This window comes from Mustelus asterias, chromosome 18 (assembly GCF_964213995.1).
Source record: "Mustelus asterias chromosome 18, sMusAst1.hap1.1, whole genome shotgun sequence".
NCBI lineage: Eukaryota > Metazoa > Chordata > Chondrichthyes > Carcharhiniformes > Triakidae > Mustelus > Mustelus asterias.
This window is the reverse complement of record NC_135818.1, coordinates 53,580,351-53,606,434: the sequence shown is the minus strand read 5'-3', so window position 1 is coordinate 53,606,434 and position 26,084 is coordinate 53,580,351. Positions and strand designations below refer to the sequence as shown.

At 43.1% G+C, this 26,084-nt stretch overlaps 1 protein-coding gene across 2 annotated transcripts in view; it reads left to right on the top strand.

Moving 5' to 3' along the window:
• Positions 1-2,342: 2,342 nt before the first annotated feature.
• The window catches only part of atl1 (atlastin GTPase 1), an 88,124-nt gene continuing 64,382 nt past the window's right edge, over positions 2,343-26,084 (top strand). For both annotated transcript variants that reach the window (XR_013500037.1, XM_078233950.1), the window contains exons 1-2: positions 2,343-2,474; positions 17,425-17,669. Coding sequence is in view for 1 of the 2 variants with exons in the window: in XM_078233950.1 (XP_078090076.1) it covers positions 2,426-2,474; positions 17,425-17,669 (294 nt within the window). In the remaining variant the exon portion in view is untranslated. The remainder of the gene's footprint in view (positions 2,475-17,424; positions 17,670-26,084) is intronic.

The following is a 26,084-nucleotide window of genomic DNA, read 5'->3' as shown; positions in this document are numbered from 1 at the left end:
TCCTAGCCACTTCTGGATCTCTGCTTTTCTTGGTGCAAGGCCTTGAACTCCTGTATCCAGGTGCCCATTGGAATTAGACTGGGGAGCCAATGTGATCCATTCATGTTAGCTGTGGATTTTGGAGGATACAATGAGGGCTTTAGAGATGGCTTTCTAAACGTAGGGCAGGGTTTGTCAACATGGTAGAGGCTGGCATTTTGAAAGGGTATGTTTGAGACAACCCATGTGTTCTCGGGATCTGATATGCACCAAACCAGCCACAAATCAGAGGAGAAAGGATGAGCTGAGTTGAGGTGAGGATTGAAATTACTAAGGATAAGGAGTGCAAAGGCTTAGGGAGGAAAACTTTCTTGAGGAGAAATCGGGTAGGGCTTGAGACTGATAATAGAACATAGAATAGTACAGCACAGAACAGGCCCTTCGGCCCACGATGTTGTGCCGAGCTTTATCTGAAACCAAGATCAAGCTATCCCACTCCCTATCATCCTAGTGTGCTCCATGTGCCTATCCAATAACCGCTTAAATGTTCCTAAAGTGTCTGACTCCACTATCACTGCAGGCAGTCCATTCCACACCCCAATCACTCTCTGTGTAAAGAACCTACCTCGGACATCCTTCCTATATCTCCCACCATGAACCCTATAGTTATGCCCCCTTGTAATAGCTCCATCCACCCGAGGAAATAGTCTTTGAACGTTCACTCTATCTATCCCCTTCATCATTTTATAAACCTCTATTAAGTCTCCCCTCAACCTCCTCCGCTCCAGAGAGAACAGCCCTAGCTCCCTCAACCTTTCCTCATAAGACCTACCCTCCAAACCAGGCAGCATCCTGGTAAATCTCCTTTGCACTCTTTCCAGTGCTTCCACATCCTTCTTATAGTGAGGTGACCAGAACTGCACACAATATTCCAAATGTGATCTCACCAAGGTCCTGTACAGTTGCAGCATAACCCCACGGCTCTTAAACTCCAACCCCCTGTTAATAAAAGCTAACACACTATAGGCCTTCTTCACAGCTCTATCCACTTGAGTGGCAACCTTTAGAGATCTGTGGATATGGACCCCAAGATCTCTCTGTTCCTCCACAGTCTTCAGAACCCTACCTTTGACCCTGTAATCCACATTTAAATTTGTCCTACCAAAATGAATCACCTCACATTTGTTAGGGTTAAACTCCATCTGCCAAATAAATAAATAATCAACAAACATTTTAAAGGAATATTGAGAAGGGTGGAACATGATGAGGTGCCAGAAGACTAGGAAGAAGGTGTGATTTAGCGATAAAAGTCACATTTCTCCATTCACTGATAAGATTGTACATGAAGGTGTGGTGCTGCCAGCGTTGGGGCTAGGAATGAGCTGGGATATCTGGTTGAACTAGGTTGCCAACCAAGCTTTCCAATTTTTGTCAAAATTGAGTACTTTTGAAACCCTGTATGAATACTGATCTCTATTGCTCTTTTATTCATTATAGACTAAGCACTTTTACCTTGGTTGGATGGATACTTCGGATTATTGTTTGATGAGATTCACAGGTGTAGTCTATGTATATTTAGGGGGGTCGGGTTAGCTCAGTTGGCTGGGAATATGGCGCCTTTACTTTTACCATGTATGTTTAACATCGAAGCAAGTAAACTTTGTGCAGATACCAGTTTACCAACTGTGACCCCTGTCCATTGGACCCAATTCAGTGCTCCACCAAGTGCTGGCATTACAACCTGCATGTACCACCAGCATGAAGGCGATATGGTCACAGATAATGCACATCAGCTATTCCATCTGTGTGAGCAAGGGCCTCGACTGACTATGAATAAGTCACAATTTCTCGTTTAATCTGTCATTAAGTGGAATTCACATTTACAATCTACTGTGGGCTCTGTACCTGACAATATTTTTCAGAATTTTGAGGGTCCATAAAATGACAATTATTGAATAATCATCATGTTATCTGCTTAATATTCTTACATTTCTCGTTGTGCCTCGCATGTTACCATAAAATATATTCACATTTCGTATTATTTGTTTTGCTGTGATTTGTGGTTTACATAAATGGGAAAAAAAACCCCACAGCAGATCATGCCTTCCCCTCGAAGGATACATTAACTTATCCCTCTGAGAAATAACACAATCCTGACCCCACCCTGTGGTATCTACATATAACAAATAAAAAAATAAAATAAATTTTTCCCTTTTATATTATTAATACCGATGTATTCGACATCCCATTCCCTGCGCGAACTCATAATGTGGTACACACTGCAACCCCCTGCTGTTTCCAGCACATTGTTTAATTCTGAGCTGCGGAAGGCTCCATCCTCACAGCTCGTCATCCTCGCACACACAGAGAAGAGAGAGAGAGAGACGCCCTTTCTAAAGGGATCCTCCTCCGGACGCGGTGCAGACGCCGACACACACACACAAAAATGGCACAGAAAAACACGGCGAGAAATCGGAAAGAAAGAAATAGCTGGGGTAAGTCAGACGTCCGTGTGGCCCGTCGGAATTCCTCGGCTAAAGCTGGCGGGGAAAGCAAAGCAAGAAACACTGGCACCTTCTCTGGAGAAGGCCAGGAGGGGAGGCAGGGGAAGGAATCAATGCAGGAGGCATGATGCTGTTGTGGCTGGAGGGGAGGAAGGTGGGGGAGGAAGGGGAGAGATGGCATGTAGCTCCAGTTGAACAGGGCGGGTTAAAGGACGAGTTTGTTGCCAAATGTAGCACAAAATATTATTAACTCGTCACCCCTCTTCTTTTTGAGTATTCCCATTTGGTCTTGTGCAGTTTTTTTTTGCAGAAGGCGGCCCAGGTAGCTGGCTGAGCTTATTCAGACAGGCCTTCAACTTGTTAAGTTAAATAAATACAAGGAGGGAAAGGGAAGGAGAGCGTGTGTGCACCGCCCGGGGCTAGAGCTCACAAGGGGGGGCTGCGAAGGAATTTGCTGCCGTGGACATCCTTAATTCTGCAGTGAAGCCGCCCTGGGAGAAAAGGGGGGTGAAGCACCTCAGCTTTTAAAGAGGTCGCTGAGATGTAGATTCATCTCTCCTTCGTCCCCTGTGCCCCCTCCCGCCATTCTCATACACAGCATTCAAAAGGGCAGATAGATGTTGTCCATCGCATTCTTCTTCATCATCCAAAAGAGTCATCTTGAGGTACAAAAAAACCCTTTTCCCAACAAACACTTCCACACCACCGCCCAGAATGACGCTTGTTTTTTTCCCATATCCGGACAGGTAACACGTTGAAGTAATTTTATTTCTGATGTTTTTCATTTCATAATTGGGAATGCTAAATTGTAATGACTGGGGGGTCCACAGCAGTTCACTAGATACTGATGCCAAATGTTGCCTACTTAATTTGGTGCCGAATCCACACACCGATCTTGCATGGAAAGGCACAGTTCCACTAGGTATGTAAAACGGTTGTCAAAATGATCAGGGACCTGTTATTACTGTGGTGTAGGTGACCTTTACAGAATCCACTCACAATCCACGACTGGCTCAGGAACCCAAGCAATTAGAAGGATGCTAGGTCTGAATGCCTCCCTTGGTGGCCCAGTGAAACAGAACAATTAAAGTATTACACATTTTTCTCCATGTGATGACTTCTATTCCCTCTATTTATCTCTTTTTGTGCTACTTCCCTACCCTCATCTCAGCACCACAGAACCCCAGAACCCCAGATTGTTTTTTCAAAACCTGCTGACCACCCAGTTTATCTTCCTGGCTTCCGTGTTAGCTGGCATTGTTATATATTGATATTGGTCTCCCTCCCCAGGTACCATCTCCCCACACCTTGAAATCTACTGCCATGAGCCCGCTTCTGAAAAGGTATGACCCGCCATCCTTACCAATTTTCCTTTCCTCTCCAAAGTCCTTCAGTGCGTTCTTGCCTTCCAAATTCACGGCCACCTTTCCTAGAACTCCATGGTTGAGTTCCTCCAATCAGGTTGCCGTTCCCGTCACAGTACAAATCAACTCTTGCCAAAGTCACAATGACATCCTATGTGACTGTGACAAAGCTGAACTACCCCTCCTCATCCTCCCAGCCTTTGACATGTTTGACCTCACCATCCTCCTCCACTCCTTGCACCATTGTCCAGCTAGGTTGTACTGCATTTGCCTAGTGCCATCCTTATCTATCTAATCATGGCCAGAGAATCATCAGCGATGGCTTCTGATCCCTCTCCCATGCCATTACCTTAGATGTCCCCCAAGGATCCATTGTTAGCTCCCTCCATCCCAGGTCATCTCCTAATGTGACTCAGTATCTAATTTTGTTTGATAGTGCTCCTGTGAAGCATTTTGAAACATTTTATTACATTAATGATGCTATTTAAATACAAATGATTGTTGTAGTTGTCTATTATTAGTACTGTTATTAGAGCCTTTTGTAAGCTCATGAAGAGCAAGAAGTCTGTTTTGGAGAAAGGAAGGAAACAGAAGGGTGGTTAAAATCTCCAACTCCTTAAAGTAGTGGAATTGTCATGAAGACTGAAATAATCCTCCAGAGCTGAAACAGATAGCATAGTAGAGGTATGGGTAAATGAGGTAATAAGTAACTTCGGAATTGTAGAGCATCAGTGATAGAACTAGTGGGCATGGACATGCCACGAGGAATAATCAAATTGACCCAGCAAAATAAGCATTTAGCAAGGTCAGTGACAAAGTGAGGGTTTTTTTGAAGATGTGAAAGTTATGAGAAATGCAACATGTTCAAAAAAAGGTAAATGAATGAGAAATGCTGAGAGTTGTGGCTGGGGGTTGGAACACAATTACTCAATTTTTTCCTAATGGTGTGTGACTAAAACATCTATAAAATTATCATAGAATCCCTACAGTGCCGAAGGAGGCCATTTGGCCCACCGACCGCACCGACAACAATCCCACCCAGGCCTTATCCCCGTAACCCCACCTATTTACCCTGCTAATCCCCCTGACACTAAGGGACAATTTAGCATGGCCAATCCACCTAACCCGCACATCTTTGGAGTGCCTCCGCTCTCCTCACCATCACAACCAAACAAGTCTTGACCCCTTATTTTAGAATAACGCATAAAATTAAGCTTAATCTACTCTACCTCTGTTTGGGGACACACACACAACATATTACTAAATAAGGAATGGGCCACTAATATAAGTTAAAGGATGAGATGTCTCTAGTAGGTGACATGATAGAATTGTGATGACTCTATCCCTTGATTTCTTAATCAGTGGGTCCAGTCATTGCTCAGTGGACATCAGCAGGAGGATGGTTTCAGAGTTCACATGTAACCACTCCTGGTCCAGACTTTGCAATTTCAATTGTCTCTTTGGTTCATCTAAGACTGGTAAATTCTTGGAGACTGATTCATTTGATTTAGAACTGAATGTGGTTCTATGTTAGAAATAGAATTAGTCTGAGGAATATATAGCGGGGGGGGGGGGGAAGGTGAAGATAAACATGTCAGTAAATCAATGACACATCAGTTTGGGTCAGTGGCAACATTCTATCTTCTAGGTAAGAAGGATTACATTTGAACTGGAAAATTAATCATATCATCTGGGTTAACACTCCAGTGCAGTCTTGAGGGAATGCTGCATTGTGTGAAGTGCTACCTTTCAGATGAGATGTTAATATGAGGTCCTTCACATCTATTCAGGTGGGTCTTAAAGACTTCATGACATTATTTGAAGAAGAGCAGAAGTTTTTCCATCTAACCAGGCCAAGATTTCATCCTTCAGTGAAACCCAAAGGACATATTCCGATTAAGTTTGTGGGACTTTGCTAGTGCAGAATAGCTGCCATACGTGTTGATGTAACAATTACTGACAACAATGTGGTAACCTGCTGCAATAAGTGTAGATATTTCTTCAGATTTTCTTTTTGGTTTGTCTTATGTTCCTGTTCAAGTGCAGGTTAAATCAGGAATTCTATAAAACACCAGCACATATTTCTCTACTGAGCAGTGGGTTTGATGCAGTAAAATGGAAGTTATTGCAGCAAAATTAAAGTTGTTTAAGTCAGAGATTGAGTCGCCCTTTAAAAACAGCGCCCCAATTTAAGGATTCCTGGCCTTGCTGCATTTTTAGGCCCCGCCCCTCCAGCTGACTGTCTGATTCTTGCTTCCCCTTTTAAGATGCACAGTGTTGTTCGATACATCGAGGAAAGATGGTTGTGAGGCCTGCCAGCTTCACACGGGTTTTCTTGGCTGAGCTAACACTCTATGCATTTTTGGGAAGATTTGTGTTGGCATTTAAGGTACTCTATTGTGCATGCGTTTCTAATGTCGATTAACTTTTGATATGAAAAGGGATGTAATTCCATGGGAAAGAATCTCTCCCAGACCAAATGGCTGCTGTCCTAAAAAGGATTTTAGGAAAACAGTCATTTCCAGCTACTTTCCTATCAAATGCAAGCAACTCGGTGGTAAAGCAAAGAATAGAGGACTCCATGGTGGCTAATTTTGAGATCCTTTTGATTTGATTTGATTTTGATTTGATTTATTATTGTCACATGTATGAGCATACAGTGAAAAGTATTGTTTCTTGCGTGCTGTACAGACAAAACATACCGTTTATAGAGAAGGAAAGGAGAGAGTGCAGAATGTAGTGTTAGTCATAACTAGGGTGTAGAGAATGATCAACTTAATGCGAGGTAGGTCCATTCAAAAGTCTGTTGGCAGCAGGGAAGAAGCTGTTATTGAGTCGATTGGTACGTGACCTCAGACTTTTGTATCTTTTTCCCGACGGAAGAAGGTGGAAGAGAGAATGTCCAAGGGGCGTGGGGTCCTTAATTATGCTGGCTGCTTTGCCAAGGCAGCGGGAAGTGTAGACAGAGTCAGTGGATGGGAGGCTGGTTTGTGCGATGGATTGGGCTACATTCACGACCTTTTGTAGTTCCTTGCGGTCTTGGGCAGAGCAGGAGCCATACCAAGCTGTGATACAACCAGAAAGAATGCTTTCTATGGTGCATCTGTAAAGATTGGTGAGAGTTGTAGCTGACATGCCAAATTTCCTTAGTCTTCTGAGAAAGTAGAGGCATTGGTTCGCTTTCTTAACTATAGTGTCGGCATGGAGGGGATCAGGACAGTATCTGGACATCTAAAAACCTGAAGCTCTCGACCCTTTCCACTTCGTCCCCATTGATGTAGACATGTTCTCCTCTACGCTTCCTGAAGTCGATGACAATCTCCTTCATTTTGTTGACATTGAGGGAGAGATTATTGTCGCCGCACCAGTTCACCAGATTCTCTATCTCATTCCTGTACACTGTCTCGACATTGTTTGAGATCCGACCTACTACGGTGGTGCCGTCAGCAAACTTGAAAATCAAATTGGAGGGGAATTTGGCCGCACAGTCATAGGTATATAAGGAGTATAGTAGGGGGCTGAGAACACAGCCTTGTGGGGCACCAGTGTTGAGGATGGTCGTGGAGGAGGTGTTGTTGCCTATCCTTCCTGATTGTGGTCTGTGAGTTAGGAATTTCAGGATCCAGTCGCAGAGGGAGGTGCCAAGGCCCAGGCCATGGAGTTTGGAGATGAGTTTTGTGGGAATAATGGTGTTGAAGGCTGAGCTGTAGTCAATAAATAGGAGTTTGACATAGGTGCCTTTGTTATTCAGGTGTTCCAGAGTTGAGTGCAGGGCCAGGGAGATGACGTCTACTGTGGACCTTTGCGGTGGTAGGCAAACTGTAGTGGACCCAGGTAGTCCGGGAGGCTGGAATTGATTCGTGCCATGACTAGCCTTTCGAAGCACTTCATAATGATGGATGTCAGAGCCATCGGACGATAGTCATTAAGGCACGCTGCTTGGTTTTTCTTAGGTACCGGGATGGTGGATTGACAAAATATTGAATGCAGATTCCAGTACAAAGACAGGCCACTGATAGGCCATCTGAAGATAGTTGTACTTTTAGCCAATTTGAGAGTCGAGACAAAAAGCAGATCTGGGATGGTTACTTTAGATGCTTGAACCCGAAAAATGCATGGAGATGGTTAACGTTGTGATTCTAACTTTCATTACACAATGAATTGTCTGCAGTGAAAGAATCGTGTTTGTGAAAAAGTGCATGAAAAAGATAATTCCAAGGCTGAAAATGATGAAGGTGACTGCCATGAAGGAATAGTGTTGGTCACTGGGAGTTTGAATCCGGTGATGAGTATTTTGATGACTCATTCATTCAACTAGATAGAGGTTGCACTTCCACAGTGTAGGATGGACTGGTTTAACTGACACCTGGAATCTCTTCGGCGGAGGTTAAGGAGTGTGGAAGCTATATTTGCTTCAGATTTGGGGGTGATGACACCCTAACGTCTTCTGAAAGAGTAGTCCTCCCTTTAGGAGAGCCGGGATCAGTCTCTTCACCTTTACTGATGTGATTCCTCTAATGTTAAGCAGATCTTAAGCAGATGTTAAGCAGTCCAAAGATGTGCGAGTTAGGTTGATTGACCATGCTAAAAATTGCCCTTAGTGTCCTGAGATGCATAGGTTAGAGGGATTAGTGGATAAATCTGGAGGGATATGCGGGTAGGGCCTGGGTGGGATTGTGGTCGGTGCAGACTCGATGGGCCGAATGGCCTCTTTCTGTACTGTAGGGTTTCTATGATCTTCAACAGAATGGTGAATGACAGAGTGCTTGTATTTGGGAAAACCATGGATCTACATTTTACTCGGTCAGGCCATGACTGCCTGCCATTAAAGAAGCCAGATATTTCTCGTCAAAGAGAGTTCAAACTGTCTTGTTAACTTCTGGGGATAAAAGTTTGGTGGACAGAAAGATAATTTGTATCTCCAGCAGCACAAAAACAGAAAGCTCCACCCTGGGATGCTGGAGTGGTTGATAAACCTTGTTGAGAAAGTCATGATTCATTGTGCCATTTGTGTTAAATATCGAAGGACACCACCATGTCCTGTTGTCACTCTGCCACTGGCAAGGGAATTTAATGACGTGGTGGCAATGAACTTAAAAGCATGGGACAAAAATCGGGGTGTTTTTTTTTCCTACACTTTGTGAATATAGCAACCAGATGTAGCTTATCTGTGTTAATACATGGCAAGGGAAAACAGACCATTGTCAGCAAGGTCATGGACAAATGGGTGGGTCCTGGATTAGGAACACCAATAGAACTCTTGATAGAGTGGAATTTGAAAATGAGGAATTTCGGGATGTGGGTGAAAATTTGAATATAGTTCTGCCTACTGTAGCTGAGAGCCCATTCAGCAATGGTTTGTGCGAGAGGATTCATGCAGTATAGATGACATGTTGCAAGAAATATTGGCCAATCAAATGGATTGCAAATACCATTGGCAAAGACACTGCAAACAAATAGTTCTTTAAATGGTTGGGAGTTATAGCCCATGCCGATTGGTGTACAGGAGGTTGCTAACAGATCAGCCATGACCTTATTAAATGGCGAAGCAGGCTCGAGGGGCTGAATGGCCTACTCATGCTTCTTATTCATATGATCGTGTGTTCGGACGGAATCCAAAGTTTCCTCCAGTGCTTTTAGGTGCTCCCCCTGCTTTTGAAGGAACTAACACTTGCTCTTTTTTTCTGCCCACTTAAATGTCTTGTCGGCAGGAAAGCTTTCATCAAGGTTGAGGTTTTGGAATGAATTGGGAGAGCATTGCAACACCGCATATAATCGTCTGAGGTGGAATTTAATTCAGATGATCTGGTTTATTATAAGAGAGGGGCAAAGGGAATGGAAAGGCCTAAGGAAAGTAATTGGGCGTGAAGGGGAGTCAAATAGTAAAAACCCATTCCTCACGGGTCACCGGGATGAATTATGAATTTGTGAATACTGACAATGTGATAGAATATGACTAAGCACCCTGTGCATCATATACTCATATGTTTTGTGGGGCAGAGCCTGAGGGACAGGATATGATGGATCTGGAGTTGTTTACCAGAAAATATAAGAATAGGCTGAATATTCAGGATGGTGGGCAAGCAGTGTAGGTTATGAGAATGGACAAGAAGTAAGTCTAGCCCAATTTGCAGTGATGGGTCGGATGATGAATCCCAGATGAGAAAACGTTCATGTACAGTGGATAGGGTCTCTGATGGGGTAAGCGGGGGATGTAAATGTGCAAACCTGGAAAGTCTTAAACAGGAAAGTAGAGGGTCACAGCCTTACCAGTCGACAGAGTAGAGTGGAGAATGCTGAATCATTACGACAAAGTAGAAGAAACTCTGAAAGGCTGGTAGAGGCGGGAACCGTCACAACATTTTAGAAGCATTTTGGATGAACAGTTGAAGTGCCATAGCATACAAGGCTATGGTTCAGGTGCTGGAAAATGGCATTGGAATAGATAGGTGCTTGATGGCTGAAACAGACACGATGGGCCGAAGGGCCTCTCTGTACTGTAAAGCTCTATGACTCCATGACCAAAAGCTTTCTGTAACGACTGACAAGTTGGGAGGCTATACAATGGGAGTTGGAGGGAATGGTGTGTATTCAGAAGCCCCAAATGGGTCAGCCAGTGTTATCACATCAGCTGGGTCTGCACAGGAAAGATCCTACTGGATGGCATTTAAAAGGCCAAGGCTAGATTAGTGATCTATGGATTTTAAGAATGCTCGGCAGGTAAAGAAATCAGAGTGGACTCCCCCACAGCAGAGAAAATCATTTTGAAATTTCTGTTGGCTCTTTTGGTGATGTCGATAGATTTTTAAAAAGCTGTGATTCTACAGGGGCAGTCACCTCCAGACGGAAGTGTTTCTTAAATCTCCTAAGCTAAGGAGGCACCAGAGATGGAGGGAAAACTTTGGAAACTGAATAAATGCGTATATGTTTGAAACAATGCCTCTAGTATGTGGTACTTTTCAGTTTGATCAGTTTTGTTAAAGTTGGGTTGTCTCCAACTGAAGGCATTTCCTGCCATGTTTTACTGGCAGTATGATGGGAAACAGAGAGGCATCTTGTTGATGTGTGCTGATGAATTCCTGTGGGATGGCCCAAGTAAATTTCAAAACAGAGTTATTGACAAGATTAGGACAGATTTTAAGGTTGGGAGTTAGCCTAACAGGGCCTTTACATGTATTGGATTAGAAATAAAACCGTACAGAGGAGATGTCAGGGGTAAGTTTTTCACTCAGAGGGTGGTGGGTGAGTGGAATCGGCTGACGTCGGTGGTGGTGGAGGCAAACTCGTTGGGGTCTTTTAAGAGACTTCTGGATGAGTACATGGGATTTAATGGGATTGAGGGCTATAGATAGGCCTAGAGGTGGGGATGTGATCGGCGCAACTTGTGGGCCGAAGGGCCTGTTTGTGCTGTGGCTTTCTATGTTCTATGTTCTATGTATAGTTCTGAGATTACATCAGCAATTGTATTTTAGAAAGTGTTAGCCCAGATGCAGTCAGTTGGGCTAGGGTCATTGCAAAAAGATACTGACGCTTCCAGGGATGAGATGGAGAAGCCGCAAAGTCTGGTTGGGCAGTTAAACTGGCTGGGCGCTCAGACAAGGCCAGATGTAAGTTTTTTGATGTTCTTGAACCGAGACCTATAATGAAACATCCCAAGGTCCAGGATTTCTTATGGGCAAACGATACATCAAAGAAGATAAGGATGGAGAAATGTGTACTCAAATTTCAGCTTTTGGGTGATCCTAAGAACATAAAAATAATTGTGTTCAGTAACACCTCTCATGAAAATCTTGTTAATGGGCTTTCAGGTGCACCAGGTTTTATAATATTTCTTGTGGGTGAAAATGGGAAGTGTTGTTCCTTGGCTCGGGAAGCCACGAAAATAAGTCAAGTAGCAAAAAGCATCCTGGCTGCAGAGACTCTCTCATTAATAAAAGTAGTTGACATGATATTCTTTTTATCTAAAGCATTAAGGGAAACACTAAACGCGGGAAATAATGAAGGAAATGTCCTAGTAGAGTGCTGTATTGACAATCAAACTGTTCATGTACACTCCACAAAGAGAGTGTCTAAAACTAAAGGTGGGGGAAAGGAAAATCTCCAAGGACCAGTGGGTTGATGCAAGTCACCTGTCATCAGACTGTTTCACCAAAAGGAATGTTTATAGTGAAAAATTGTTGGGGGTATTAGAAAAAGGACAACTTGGGAAGTGACTGTTGTCCTGGAAATGGGTGAATTATCTTTCTATCTTCAGTGTTTTATTTCCCTGAAAAGAAAATGCACTTTTTTTTGCTTTAAAAAAGAGGAGGGAATCTGTTAATATTGAATTTGTGTTGCAATGAAATGCATGCTTTAAATTGTTAATTAAGTACAGCTGTCCCCAGTTGTGGAAAGATTAGGGAATTATTATAAGAGCATATAAATCAGTTCACTCTGAATGTTTGGGAGGAACTGGGAGTGTCTGTGATTTTGCTTAGCTGGCTTGGAAATAAACCTGCTTTAAGGTACAGATGAGCTTCATGCTCATTTTCTCTTGATATTCAATTATTGGAATTAACAACAGACTGTTCAACGCAACTGGATATACAAAGACATCCACTTGTAAAATAATTACACAGTTGAATTGCAGTCAAGAGTCCATAAAATGCCACGGGTAAACAAACAGACTGTGGAACTGCTATCTCAACAGATGTCTAGACAGAATACACAAAAGCAATGGGAAAAAATAAACATTTACGCTTGGTAATCATACCAGCTACTCTTTTCAATAGTGTGAAGTGCGCTCTACCTTTTGATCCATTTAGATGAACTTTTTAAACTCCTCTGAAGACTTTTCCACTTTACAATGTTGATCTTTTTCTTGACAGCTTGTCAGTTGGCAGAAGTGACAATCTGACATCCACGAAGAGTAATTACACCTCCCGATCACAGCAGTGCCATGACTCACCTTACTGAACATAGATACAACTCAGGCTACACCTTTTTATTTGATGAACTGTAAAGGAGGAAAAACCATTTCATTTACGTTTTAAACTCTTAGCACCAATCCTTGCATCCATACAGCTGATGTAAGCTGAAGGACATTAACTAGGGCATGCACTCAATGAGCCCACAATGCTGTCAGTTTCATTCTTCGTAGTAATGGGCAGATTCTAGGACCTGCTTCCTCCCCTGTCCTCATGAAAATGACCAAAGCCAGGAACAGAGGGGGAGAACTCCAGCTGCCCCATTTGGCAGCCATTTTTATGGTCCCAGTTGGGACAATAACACTATGGCCTTTAGTGTTAGCTTGGCTCAGAATTAGAAGGGTGCAGATTCAAGTCACTTGAACACAATACAGTATTGGCAGCTGTTGTTTTTTTTTTCAAGCAGTTCATTAACAAAGATCTAACAATAGTCATAAAGTGTCAAAATTATAAAAATGGTGTTCTTTCTGAGAATCAATCATTGTTTTAAATAGTTTAACGGTCTGATATATACTTTAAATTAATATGCTTCTTTATTACATGGCACATTTGTCTTCAAAAGGCCGATACACTTATGATAAATATTCTGATATGACTTTCCAATCAAAGGGAGTAATATATTGACTTTTAGCTCACAATTAAATTAGATTCTTGCCTTGTTGAAATTACTAATGAAATTCTTTTTCGCTTGCTCCGTACAATGAATTGGAGTCAAGATCTGAATACAGATGTGCATATTTAACCCAAATACTTCATGGCATACTTTAGAACTGGTTTTACAATGATATGATAAAACGATTCTTGAACTATGCTGGTATTCACACATTTTATATTATGAATTATTGATATCTCCCATGTACAAATAAACTTGCACACAGTTTAGCTTCAAAAATACTCTGAACATGAAGGTACTACTGCATTTGTTTGGCTCTGTCATGGTTCAAGAGAGGTTGATCAAAATCAGAATTCAGTTAATAGCTGCTGGTAAGTGTTCAAAAAAAGCAAAACATTTAAACCAATCAATCTCCCTTCCCTAGTGTGCCCATGAAGGTTTTAGTTTAGAATAAGCTTAGGTTATATCATAAATTATCATCCCTAAAATGTAAGCTGTTGCTATATATACAAACAAAAACCCAGCACAACAGTGTTCATCTTTGGGCAGTTAAGTTACTTGCAACTGAAAATCCTCATTTTTTTGTGCACCAAATGTTTGGACGTTTCAGATATAATTTTGAGCTGCAGTTGACGTCAAAGGCAAATTTCTCTGCCATGCCAAACTTGGTGGGATGCATATCATGGACTGCTGCCATTCATACTAAAAACAGAAATGGGTGAGCAAGTGCCAAATATCATCTCACAGAAGAGAAAAAATGGAGGGCAACTTATATAAAACTTGCACCCGGGAAACAGACAAGAATGTGGGCCGGAATTCTCCAATGTCGGACGCCCCGCCACTGCTACCGGCGAGAACGGAGAATTTGATGCACAGCCAAATCTCCATTCACTGCGGTGGGACCGGAAAATCCCAGTCGCAGACAAGGTTGAAGAATTCCGTTGGTGGTTTCATATTTCCCTACTTTACCCTTGCCCTAATAAAGCAGGATTAATCAGTTAATCTCCTCCAGAGGAGTGATGTACTTGTGATTTGTTAGCTGCACTCCATTTCTGCTCTGCGTTTGAATTAAGTGCTATTTTGACTCTCAAGCAGAGAAGTGTTCTTGAGAAACCCCAAGCTGAAGGAATACATGAACGGTGACATAGAAGTGCCCAGTCTGAAGGCCAAAATCTATCTCAGGATGTGATAGTGGATCATTTTTCAATCTGCTAAGTGGTACTGCTGTTAAGAACAGCAGAAATAGGAACAAGAGAAGGCATTTTGGTCCCTTGAACTTGCTCTGCCATTCGATAAAATCGTGACTGATCTTCATGTTTATTTATTAGTATCGCAAGTAGGCTTACACTAACACTGCAATGAAGTGACTGTGAAAATTCTCCAGTTGCCACACTCCGGTTCTTGTTTGGGTACACTGAGGGAGAATTCAGTCTGGCCAGTGCACCTAATCAACACATCTTTGGGACTGAGAGGAAACCGGAGCACCCGGAGACAATCCATGCAGATACAAGAGAACGTGCAGATACAAGAGAACGTGCAGACTCCGCACAGTGACTCAAGTCGGGAATTGAACCTGGGTCCCTGGTGCTGTGAGGCAGCAGTGCTAACCACTGTGCCGCCCATTTGATTGTGGCCTCAACCTCACTTGCCTACCTGCCCCTCATAACACTTCATTCCCTTGTAGATCAAAAATCTTTCTAACTCAGCTTTGAATATATTCAGTGATTATAGCCTTCGCTGCTTTCTGGGGTAGAGAATTCCACAGATTTATGATCTTCTGAGAGAAGAAATTCCTCCTCCTCCTCCAATTTATTTTGAAACTGAGCCCCCTAGTTTTAGTATCTCCTACATGCTTTAATAAGGTCACCTCTCATACTTCTAAACTTCAATGAGTATAGGCCCAACCTGCTCAACCTTTCCTCATGAGACAACCCCTTCATTCCAGGAATCAACCAAGTGAACCTTCTCTGAACTGTCTGCAGTGCAAATATGTCCCTCCTTAAATAACACGATTAAATCTGTACATAGTACTCTAGGTGTGCTTCCACCAATGTCCTGTAAAATTGTAGCACGACTTCCTTAGTTTTATACTCCATCTCCCTTGCTAAAAAACCAACATTCCATTTGTCTTCCTAATTATATCCTTCACCTCCATGTTACCTGTGATTCATGTAGGAGAATTTCAGAACCTTTTGTACTGCAAAATTTTGCCGTCTCTCCTCCACTTAAATAACATCGCTTTTCTTTCTACTGAAGTGGACAACCTCACATTTTCCCACATAATACTCAATCTGCCAAATTAACAATTTATATCCTGTTGCATATCTTTTGTGTCCTCCTCACAACTCACTTTCCCATCTATTTTTGTATCATCAACGAACCTGTCGCCATGACCCCATTCTGCCCACACTCGCCTCTCCCCAGGGATACATCAGTGATGGCTGGTGAAGGCTTACGTTGGCATTGCTGGCCACTGATTAGCCTATAGCTCTCGGGGGTGGGATTTCTGCCCTACTGGGGGCTTGATCAGACAAAGGCCCAACCTTGCCCAGGTAAATGCCTGATTGGACTGTAATAGTGTTGAACTCCCCAGAGAAAAGTGACATCGGGCTTCTACTGGATCTCCAAACAGTGGAGGAGACCCCCACCACCCATATTAAATCCCAGCCACTCTGTCCGTCTGAAGGTGTTTCTGAACAAACAAAATACAGATCTTAATTGAAAAATCTGCAAAGGTTTGTTCCTCAGAACTGTAATTACAGATTTCCTAAATATTTTTACACAAAGTATACATGTATGCAAAGATTTTTAATAATCATCATGGGAAGGATTTTATGATCTCGTGTGGGCAAGTTTGCGGGTGGGTGGGGCCCATAAAATTCCTTGGATGCCTTTCCTGCTGCCAGCCTGCCGCCTCTGACCTGACTGCAATTTAATGAGCGGTGGGCAAGGCCCTTGTGCCAATTGAGGTCTTTAAGTGGTCTCTTAAGGTGAAACTGCTTTGGTTTCAGGTGGGGTGCTGTCTCCTTCTCGGCACCCCTTTTCCAATTGGAAGACCCCCCCCCCCCCCCCGCAACACCCCAGCCCCCAGGTGCCCCCTTTCCTCCCAGCCTATTCACTCCAACCTCCAATCCCCAGAGCCTGCTATCCTGCTGTGCCGATCCCTCAGCGACTGGATGTGGTCCCAGCAGTGACCTCCGCTTCCGGTGGTGATTCTGGCACTCGTGAGCTGCCGTCCAATCTGAGGTGGGACTTCCTCCCCAGATGGCGGGGTTGTGGGATGGCAGAAGGGTTGTCTTAAGTCATTAAACACTTGTCCAAGTGATATGGCTGTGGGACTGCCTGCTGGGGAGATTTCCTTTGGCGACCTTTTTTGGCAGGGCAGGAAACGCTGCCACCTGTAAATAAAATCCTGTAAGTTCCTGTCTGTAACATACATTTCCATAGACACAGAGAAACATTTCCATAGGAACAGCAAAAAATGATTTTGCTTACTAGATAAATTAAATGCTAAACTGACTCCTTTGAGTAACCATTTATTCACAGTGGTTAGCATTGCTGCCTCACAGCGCCAGGGACCCGGGTTCCATTCCAGCCTTGGGCGACCTGTGTGGAGTTTGCATGTTCTCCCTCTGTCTGTGTGGGTTTCTTCCGGGTGCTCCGGTTTCCTCCCACAGTCCAAAAGACATGCTGTTTAGGTGCATTGGCCATGCTAAATTCTCCCTCAGTGTACCTGAACAGGTGTGGCGACTAGGGGATTTTCACAGTAATTTCATTGCAGTGTTAATGTAAGTCTACTTGTGACACTAATAAATAGACTTGAAACTTTAATTTATATAAGATCATTTGGGATAAAACATGTGAATATTTTGAAATGTACACTTGGCATAAATACTTTTCCTATTTTAATCGTGACTATTTTGAGGTACAGCACTCATTTTACATTTCTATTAAACAGAGTGAATTGATTTATTAATTTTTCAAACTTTTGATTGTAGGAGGATTTTCAGACACTAGCTTCTGTTGGACATCAGAAGATGAAGCTGAGCAGCAGGCCAGACCAGTTCAGATCCTTGTTGTTAACGATGACCATACTTTTGAACTGGATGAAGTGGCACTGAACAAAATTCTCCTCTCAGAAGAAGTTAGAGATCGGGAAGTGGTAGCCTTATCAGTTGCTGGTGCCTTCAGAAAAGGAAAGTCATTCCTAATGGACTTCATGCTGCGATACATGTACAGTCAGGTAAAGTAAAAATAATATATCCACACGTTAACAGTTGTTGTTTTTAATATGCGAGACATTTCTTTCAAAGATGATTATTAAGCCTTCCAGAAGTCCTCTGGTTGGTTGTAGATTCTCTATATGAGAAAATTCTTAACTCCCCTGGGGAGCCAGGTCTGCCTCCTTCTAAATGAGGTGCAGAAAAATTTGGTATGTAGACTGTTATGGTAAGGGACGTTAACATCGAAAGAGAAATCTGAACACCTCCTATCTGAACACCAATCCTATGCCACAAATTTTCAAATCTTTTAACGAGACTCTATATAGAACAAATTAAATCAAAGCAAATAGGATTATAGTTTATATTCACATATTACATGTCTTGAGGTTTACTTCTTACTCCCCCCAAGCCTTTTCCTTATAAGGCATATCAATTTTAAAGTTATTTGTCTTCTGGGGAACAGTCACAAGTATAAATTCCAGCTATTCTCCGAGGTGAAACTTTCATTTACCACTTCTTGATTGTGGATATCTCAGTCTGTTGTTCAGGTTACTTTTCCAATAATGCGTAACTCAACTTATTATCTTCTTTTTCACAAGACTCTGTGAGAAACACTGTAGATTCTTCCATTAGTTTTCAAACTAGGCAATCCAGCTTCTGTTTTCAGATAAAATTCAAACCGAGATTAAGCCTCACCTGCATTCCACATGGTCAGTGGTGAAATTAGATTTTTAACTCCGCTTACAGCGTAGGCCTATCTAGCCATCATTCACTTTGACTCTCTTCTCTCAGTGAGCTGCAACCACACAAGGTCCAAACTGCAACCAACTCTCAGCGAACACCCAGATAACTTAAAACCAGAGAACTTCCCTCTGCTCCACACATCCCCATTGCATCATAGCTTGCTCTGGGATGTACTCACTGATCTTTAGATTAATTATCCCTCATTTATATTTTATTCTTTGTTCTGCTGACATAAATGGGTATTACAACCTTCCAGAGTTCACTTAATGCTTTTCAACCAATTTAATTCTAATTCGCAAAACAAAAACATATCTCTCTGCGAGGAAAGCAGACATTGGGCGGGATTTTATGGTCTCGCTTGGGCGAGACTGGAAATTTCCACCTGAGGTCAATGGAGATTTCTGTTGTTGGATCCTCAGGCGGGCAAGGTGGTAGAGTCTCGGCCATCATGTCTCCAATTCTTTAGCTAGGCTGTTTTATAGCTCTGTCTCTTCTACTCTGACTTTATTAAACAAACATGGGTCACCTTCTGAACTGCCATTTCCTTAGGTGTTTTGGCAGTCTCTAAAACCTTTACCTTTTTAGGAGGGGATGGTGGCACAGTGGTTAGCACTGCTGCGTCACAGTGCCAGGGTTCAATTCTGGCGTTGGGTGACTGTCTGCGTGGAGTTTGCGTGTTCTCCCCGTATCTGCGTGGGTTTCCTCCGGATGCTCCAGTTTCCTCCCACAGTCCAAAGATATGTGGGTTAGGTTGATTGGCCATGCTAAATTGCCTGTTAGTATCAGGGTGGTTAGCAGGATAACTATGTGGCATTAAGGGGAAAGGGCTGGGTGAGATTGTTGTCAGTGCAGGCTCGATGGACTGAATAGCCTCCTTCTGCACCGTAGGCTTTTATGGTTCTTCTTAGCTGTTAACCTCTTACCTCAACATGGCCCCAAACTTTTAAGGGTAATAGACTCCAAGCTTGCTTTAATTGCATTTATCCCATTTTTACAGTTAAACGTTAATACACAAAACTAAAAGTTTTATATTCTAAAATACATGATCCATGAACTAGATATGTGCAACAAGTATGGAAACAACACAAATTCAGACAGAGGAATGATGGCCATTGTGAAAAATCTAATCCCAGGAAAAATAAACTCAAAAGACAGCAAGAGAAAAATGCTGATACTTGGAAAGCAGAATACATTTAACAATGTGTAACGTCCAATAATTAAATGCTTATGTACAATGAGAGAACCAAAAAAATGAAAATATGCAATCCATTTTTCCAGCTAAAATATAGATCAGAATTTGCATGGTTTTATACATTCAACACTGAAATCTACCCTCCTTCTTAGCAGTAATACGTACCTATCACAACATATTTTTGAGGAGTTGGAATTTATTATAAACCGCAGTTCAATCAGTGTCATTTCCAGTCGTGACAAACATACACCTGGCACATAGCACAGTAAATGTAATTGATTAAATGCCCAATTCAAAGCACTGACTCTTGCTGTGATACAAGTAAAATACAAGGAATAAAAGTAATCTCTTGTACATTCTTGGAATGCTATTTTTTTAATAAAGCTAAGTAAAATTGGCATCCTTGAATTAAGGACTGCAAGTTCCTAGGTCCAGTGTATGAATGAATCAATCACTGGACTATCATCCCACTTGCCTGTAGTTTGCATTGATCCCTGTCTGATTTAAAAAAAAAATTTCTTTCCCTCCATGTATTAGTTCCTTTACACAGTAATGTTACAATTTATACATAGAGAACTGTAGTCTCTCTGAGCTCACAGGAGTAATAATTTCAAAAAGTCCAATACTCCTTTATCCAACTGAAATCACTGACCTTTGCTGTAATATAGGCCAGAAGTTTACACTCCCCCAGTTGGGTTCTGAGGCTGCTTCATGGCAACTTAAGGGCCTTTTCTTGGCTAGCCTCAATTTTTAGACTGGTGGATGCGGCCCAGAGCACGGTGGGCAACTGATAAATGAACGAATCTCCATCTCGGGCAGGACAGGGGAGTGAGGGCGGTTACTACCATCGGAAGACCCTTCAGATCTGGGATGCCCTTCCCTCTGGACGTGGGAACTCTGGCCCTTCCCCCACCCTGGCCAACCCCCCAGAAACTGAGATCACCCTCCCTTCTGACCACCCCCTCCCACCCCTGGGACGTAGGCGAGACAGAGCATTGTAGTACTTCTTCTGGCCACTGCAGCGCTGTGCCTGGAGGGGCTGGAGTGTTGTTGGCCAATCTGGTTTTCCAACAGTTCTCCAAGGCAGAACTTGCTTCCGAGGGCAGAAGGAGGTCCTGCCTGCTGCCAATCTGCACTCAATTGAATGTGAGATGGCAGTAGGCCTGTCAGAGTAAGCGGGGACATCCGCCATCCTGAAAATTCAGGCCATGATGTTAGGGCCAGTGTCAGCCCTACAGAATTTTGCCCATGTATCCATTGCTCATGTCCGAGTCCACATACAGTGTCAATAGGCTATTCAGCTACAGGGAGCACCACAGACAAGACTGATACATATACGCTTTCCTATGGCGTCTCTGGATAGCAGTCAGCTGAAAATAGTGTTGCTTAATTTTGCCACTATGCAGTTTAGGGTCACTGAGGTCAATTACAGCAATCTGTAACCCAGTACAGACCAGGAATTGATAATAGGATCTTCTAGTTTGCTGCCACACTTTGCTCAATGTTCCACTAAGTCATTTAAGAATTTTGAAATAATCTTTGTTTCATGAGGATGGAATTACAAGCATTTTCATTTCCTTTAAAGCAATTAGAATGTGAGAGGATGCACAGCAACTATGCCAGTATGTAGAAAGCGGAGGAACTAGAAGGGAAAGCGCACATTTATCTATTTTCAGTATTTCATTCTTTAAATTCCGTTTATTCTCTTTATACCATTAGGATAGCCCCCAAAATTTAGAAAATAAATTTCTGAGCAAGCAGAATGTGAATGTTTTACTGTGAAAAAAGGCAAGAGCCGTGTGACCTTTCTCCGGTCCACAATAGACTGCAGTTATAGTGGAGCCTGTGATTACACAGGACAGGAAATACGTTATTCAAATTCAATATTTTTCATTCACTTTGAGTTAGAAGTGGACATGATTGAGTAGAATAAGCTACTGATGCTTGGTAACATGAATTTCTAAAGTTGCAGTGTTAGTGAACTGCATAGATTTTTAGGAATCATTAGTCATACCAGACCTCTGAAGGCATATAAACACAGATAAAGTCAGGATTAAGAAAGGGAAATCAAAATTTTTTCCTTTTTAATATGTTAGCTGTTCCACCAAAGCTTCAACTCTGTTTTGTTAACAATCTCAATGGGATGAATTTTACAGCCTACTAGCTGCATGTTTGAAAGGGGGGGGTGAGGAGGGGCATGTAAAATAAAGAGGGCGGCCGCCCTCTCGCTCACCCCTGATCTGTACCCCATATTACAAGGGTCAGATTTGGTGTCAGACAGCCCACCCATCCTTAGACCCATTAGGGTCCTTAAGTTGACAATTAACTTCCAGTTAAAGGCTTTATTCTGCCTTCACATCTATCTGACAAGTCCCAGCAGTGGCCATTCTCTTCTGGCTGCGCTGAGCCTACAGCTACAGAACTGCTGCCAATCAGATTGGCCAGGAGCTCTCTAAGGCAGGGTTTCCTGTTCCACAGAGGCAGATGTTACACTCTGCACTGTTTAAGGCTGCCCCCGTATATTATTGCTGTGGGGCAGTCAGATGTTTACGTTGGTTAAGTGCTGACCGACTTTTACGTCGAAGGTTGGACTGGGTAATCCATCCTCTTGTAAAATTTACTTTGTTGTTTGGCCTTTGTTACCCAACCAGCAAATTACTTGAAACACTTAGCTGTCTTAAGAGTTTAAAAAAAAATTAATTTCTATTTAGAACGTAGAAAAAAATACAGCACAAACAGGCCCTTCGGCCCACAAGTTGCGCCGGTCATGTCCCTACCTATCTAGGCTTATATGTAGGCTTACCTAAAACCCTCAATCCTATTAATTCCCATGTACTCATCCAGAAGTCTCTTAAAAGACCCTATCGAGTTTGCCTCCACCACCACTGACGGCAGCCGATTCCACTCACCCACCAACCTCTGAGTGAAAAACTTACCCATGACATCTCCTCTGTACCTACTCCCCAGCACCTTAAACCTGTGTCCTCTCGTAGCAGCCATTTCAGCCCTGAGAAAAAGCCTCCAAGAATCCACCCGATCTATACCTCTCAACATCTTGTACACCTCTATCAGGTCACCTCTCATCCTTCGTCTCTCCAAGGAGAAAAGACCGAGCTCCCTCAACCTATCCTCGTAAGGCATGCCAACCAATCCAGACAACATCCTTGTAAATCTTCTCTGCAACCTTTCAATCATTTCCACATCCCTCCTGTAATGAGGCGACCAGAACTGAGCACAGTACTCCGAGTGGGGTCTGACGAGGGTCTTATAAAGCTGCATCATTATCTCCCGACTCCTAAACTCAATCCCTCGATTGATGAAGGCCAGGACACCGTACGCCTTCTTATCCACCTCCTCTACCTGCGAGGCCGATTTTAGAGTCCTATGGACCCGGACCCCAAAGTCCTTCTGATCCTCTACACTGCTAAGAGTCTTACCCTTGATATTATACTCCTTCATCCCATTTGTCCTGCCAAAATGGACCACTACACATTTATCCGGGTTGAAATCCATCTGCCACTTCTCCGCCCAGTCTTGCATCCTAACTATGTCACGCTGCAGCTTCTGACATCCCTCCAACCTATCCACAACACCACCAATCTTCGTGTCGTCGGCAAACTTACCAACCCATCCCTCCACTTCCTCATCCAGGTCATTTATGAAAATGACAAACAGCAAGGGTCCCAGAACAGATCCCTGGGGCACACCACTGGTGACCGACCTCCATGTTCTCTGTTCTTCCTTTTTTGACTTCATAGAATCATAGAAACCCTACAGTGCAGAAGGAGGCCATTCGGCCCATCAAGTCTGCACCGACCACAATCCCACCCAGGCCCTACCCCCATATCCCTACATATTTACCCGCTAATCCCTCTAATTTACGCATCTCAGGACTCTAAGGGGCAGTTTTTAGCATGGCCAATCAGCCTAACCCGCACATCTTTGAACTGTGGGAGGAAACCGGAGCACCCAGTGGAAACCCACGCAGACACGAGGAGAATGTGCAAACTCCACACAGACAGTGACCCAAGCCGGGAATTGAACCCAGGTCCCTGGAGCTGTGAAGCAGCAGTGCTAACCACTGTGCTACCGTGCCGCTCATATTTGCACTGGAGTAAAAATCTGGGTCATATCCATATCATTTAATTATTTCATAACCATTGCCCATAGGCAATTTCTTCCATTCTCTGAAGCTCAAGCTTCTTTAGTTTTTCCTCATAAGTCACCCCACTACAATTAGGCACATGTCTTCATACCTAGGGAAGGTGATGGCCAAGTGGTATTATCACCAGACTTTATTATCCAGAAACTCAGCTAATGTTCTGGGGACTCGGGTTCGAATCCCGCCACGGCAGATGGTGGAATTTGGATTCAATAAAAAATACCTGGAATTAAGAGTCTGTTGATGATGATGAAACTATTGTCAATTGTCAGAAAAACCCACCTGGTTCACTTTTTAGGGAAGGAAGTCTGCTGTCCTTAGCTGGGCTGGCCTACATATGACTCCAGAGCCACAGCAATGTGGTTGACTCTCAACTGCCCTCGGGCAAGTAGGGATGGGCAATAAATGCTGGCCAGCCAGCGATGCCCATGTCCCACGAATGAGTTTTTAAAAAAAATTCTTGTTTTTTTTGTATTGGGATAAACAAGAGCAATGAATATGCAATGCTTAACTGTGGCCTGAGCAATGCATTCCAGAGCCTTAGCAAAGCCTATGCAGATTTCCATTTTAACAGGCTGGCTGTATATCAGGTTTTCGACTTATGGGAAGAGATTGATGAGGTAAACTGATGAAACTCTACTTCCATTGGTCAGTGACTTGATAAGCAGGAAGCCTTAATTAAGATTATCACCAAAACAATGGAAATAGAATTTCATCAGTTTACCTCATCAATGCGACTTAGTTGTGAACACCAGGTTCTTCAATTTCTTCCCATAATGAAAGCCTCTCTTTCCTGGTATCATCCTTGTGAATTTCCCCTGTATCCTCTCCAGGGGCTTGAGCTTGCATGAATTAAGCTGCTTAAAATTAGGCACAAAGGAGTAGTTTCCCTGTTCAACACTTTGGTATGATAGAAAACCTGTGGGTGACAAACAGAAGAAAGTTAAGTAGTGAGGACTACGTTGCAACAAGGGAACCTTTCTGATTCACTATAGGTGTGCAGTCCTCCCTGCCTACTCTTCCATTCTCTATTCTGCTTTGGTAATTTACAGCCAGATGATACAGACAAACATCTAGGCCAAATGCGAGGTTAATTGTGACTTATTTCTGTGCCCTTAAATGTCACAATGGACAGATAATCTTAATTATTGTGCCACTGGTTCCACTACCAGATTGCAGATGTGATCCTGATCACTTGTAGGCCTCGATGCCAGCAAAAAAGTAACCTTGCTCGAAGTTCACTAGTTCTGATTCTCTTGTCTCACTTGCATTAAAGAATTCCCAGTTTATAATGGATCTATTGCAACCACTGTTTACTGCAATGTTGGGGGTATTTTTCACCTTAAGCACTGAGGCAGTAAATTAAATTGTGAGACTTGTATTTGGTACTTTTTCTGCTAAACTGGTTCATATTTTCATTTAAAAGTGGAGGTTCATTTTGGACTCTGGTGGTGATGCTTAGCTAATTTGTCTTATGCTGTATCATGATTGGACAGGACCAATGGATTGTTGCTATTTTTGTCCACCATTCTAATTATAAAATTCAGGTGTCCAAGAAAGGCCACTTAGCAGCTCAGCTGATATCCAAACACATAAGTGGATTGGAGTGATGGGTATTGAAGAGTGTCAACACACAGCCTATGGTTCAGCTTTCGTGATTGGTTGACAATACATTCTGTATAGTTCAACTCACAATGTAAACACAGGCTAGTTAAAATTTATGGGCGGGGTTCTCTGGCCTCCAGCCACATGTTTCTCACCAATGGGAGATGGCGCGCCGCTTGCCAGCAGTGGGATCTTCCGGTCCCACCGCTGCCAGTGGGATTTTCCATTTGCTTCCACACCCTTCGACCAGGAAATCCGTGATGGTGGTGCGCCGTCAGTGGCATGGAAGATCCCGCCGATGTGAATGGCCGGAGAATTCCAGCCTATATCTTTAGTAGCTATTCCACCTGAACCATTCAGTGCCCCCTTGTTTCATTCGTTGAAGTTCTCCAATCGTTCACACCAGTGGGATTCTCTAGTCTTGCTGGTGGCACACCCCTGTCATGGGTTTCCTGGTGGCATGTGGTGATTTCAATGGGAATTCCCATTGACAGTGGTGGGACCAGGGGATCCTGCTGCCAGCAAATGCATGCTCCCTCCTGCCACTAAGAAAAATGCTAAGGGGAGGCCAGAGAACCTTGCCGATTGGTTTTATGGTGGTTTGTGGTGGTGATGGTATGGGCAAGGAAAGACGGAAGAACATTTCCTAAAGTCCTTCTAATGTTGTCCATCACAGGTTGTATTGCAAATGGAATCTCTGTTGGGAATCAACCAATTTTAACTTTCATTTTT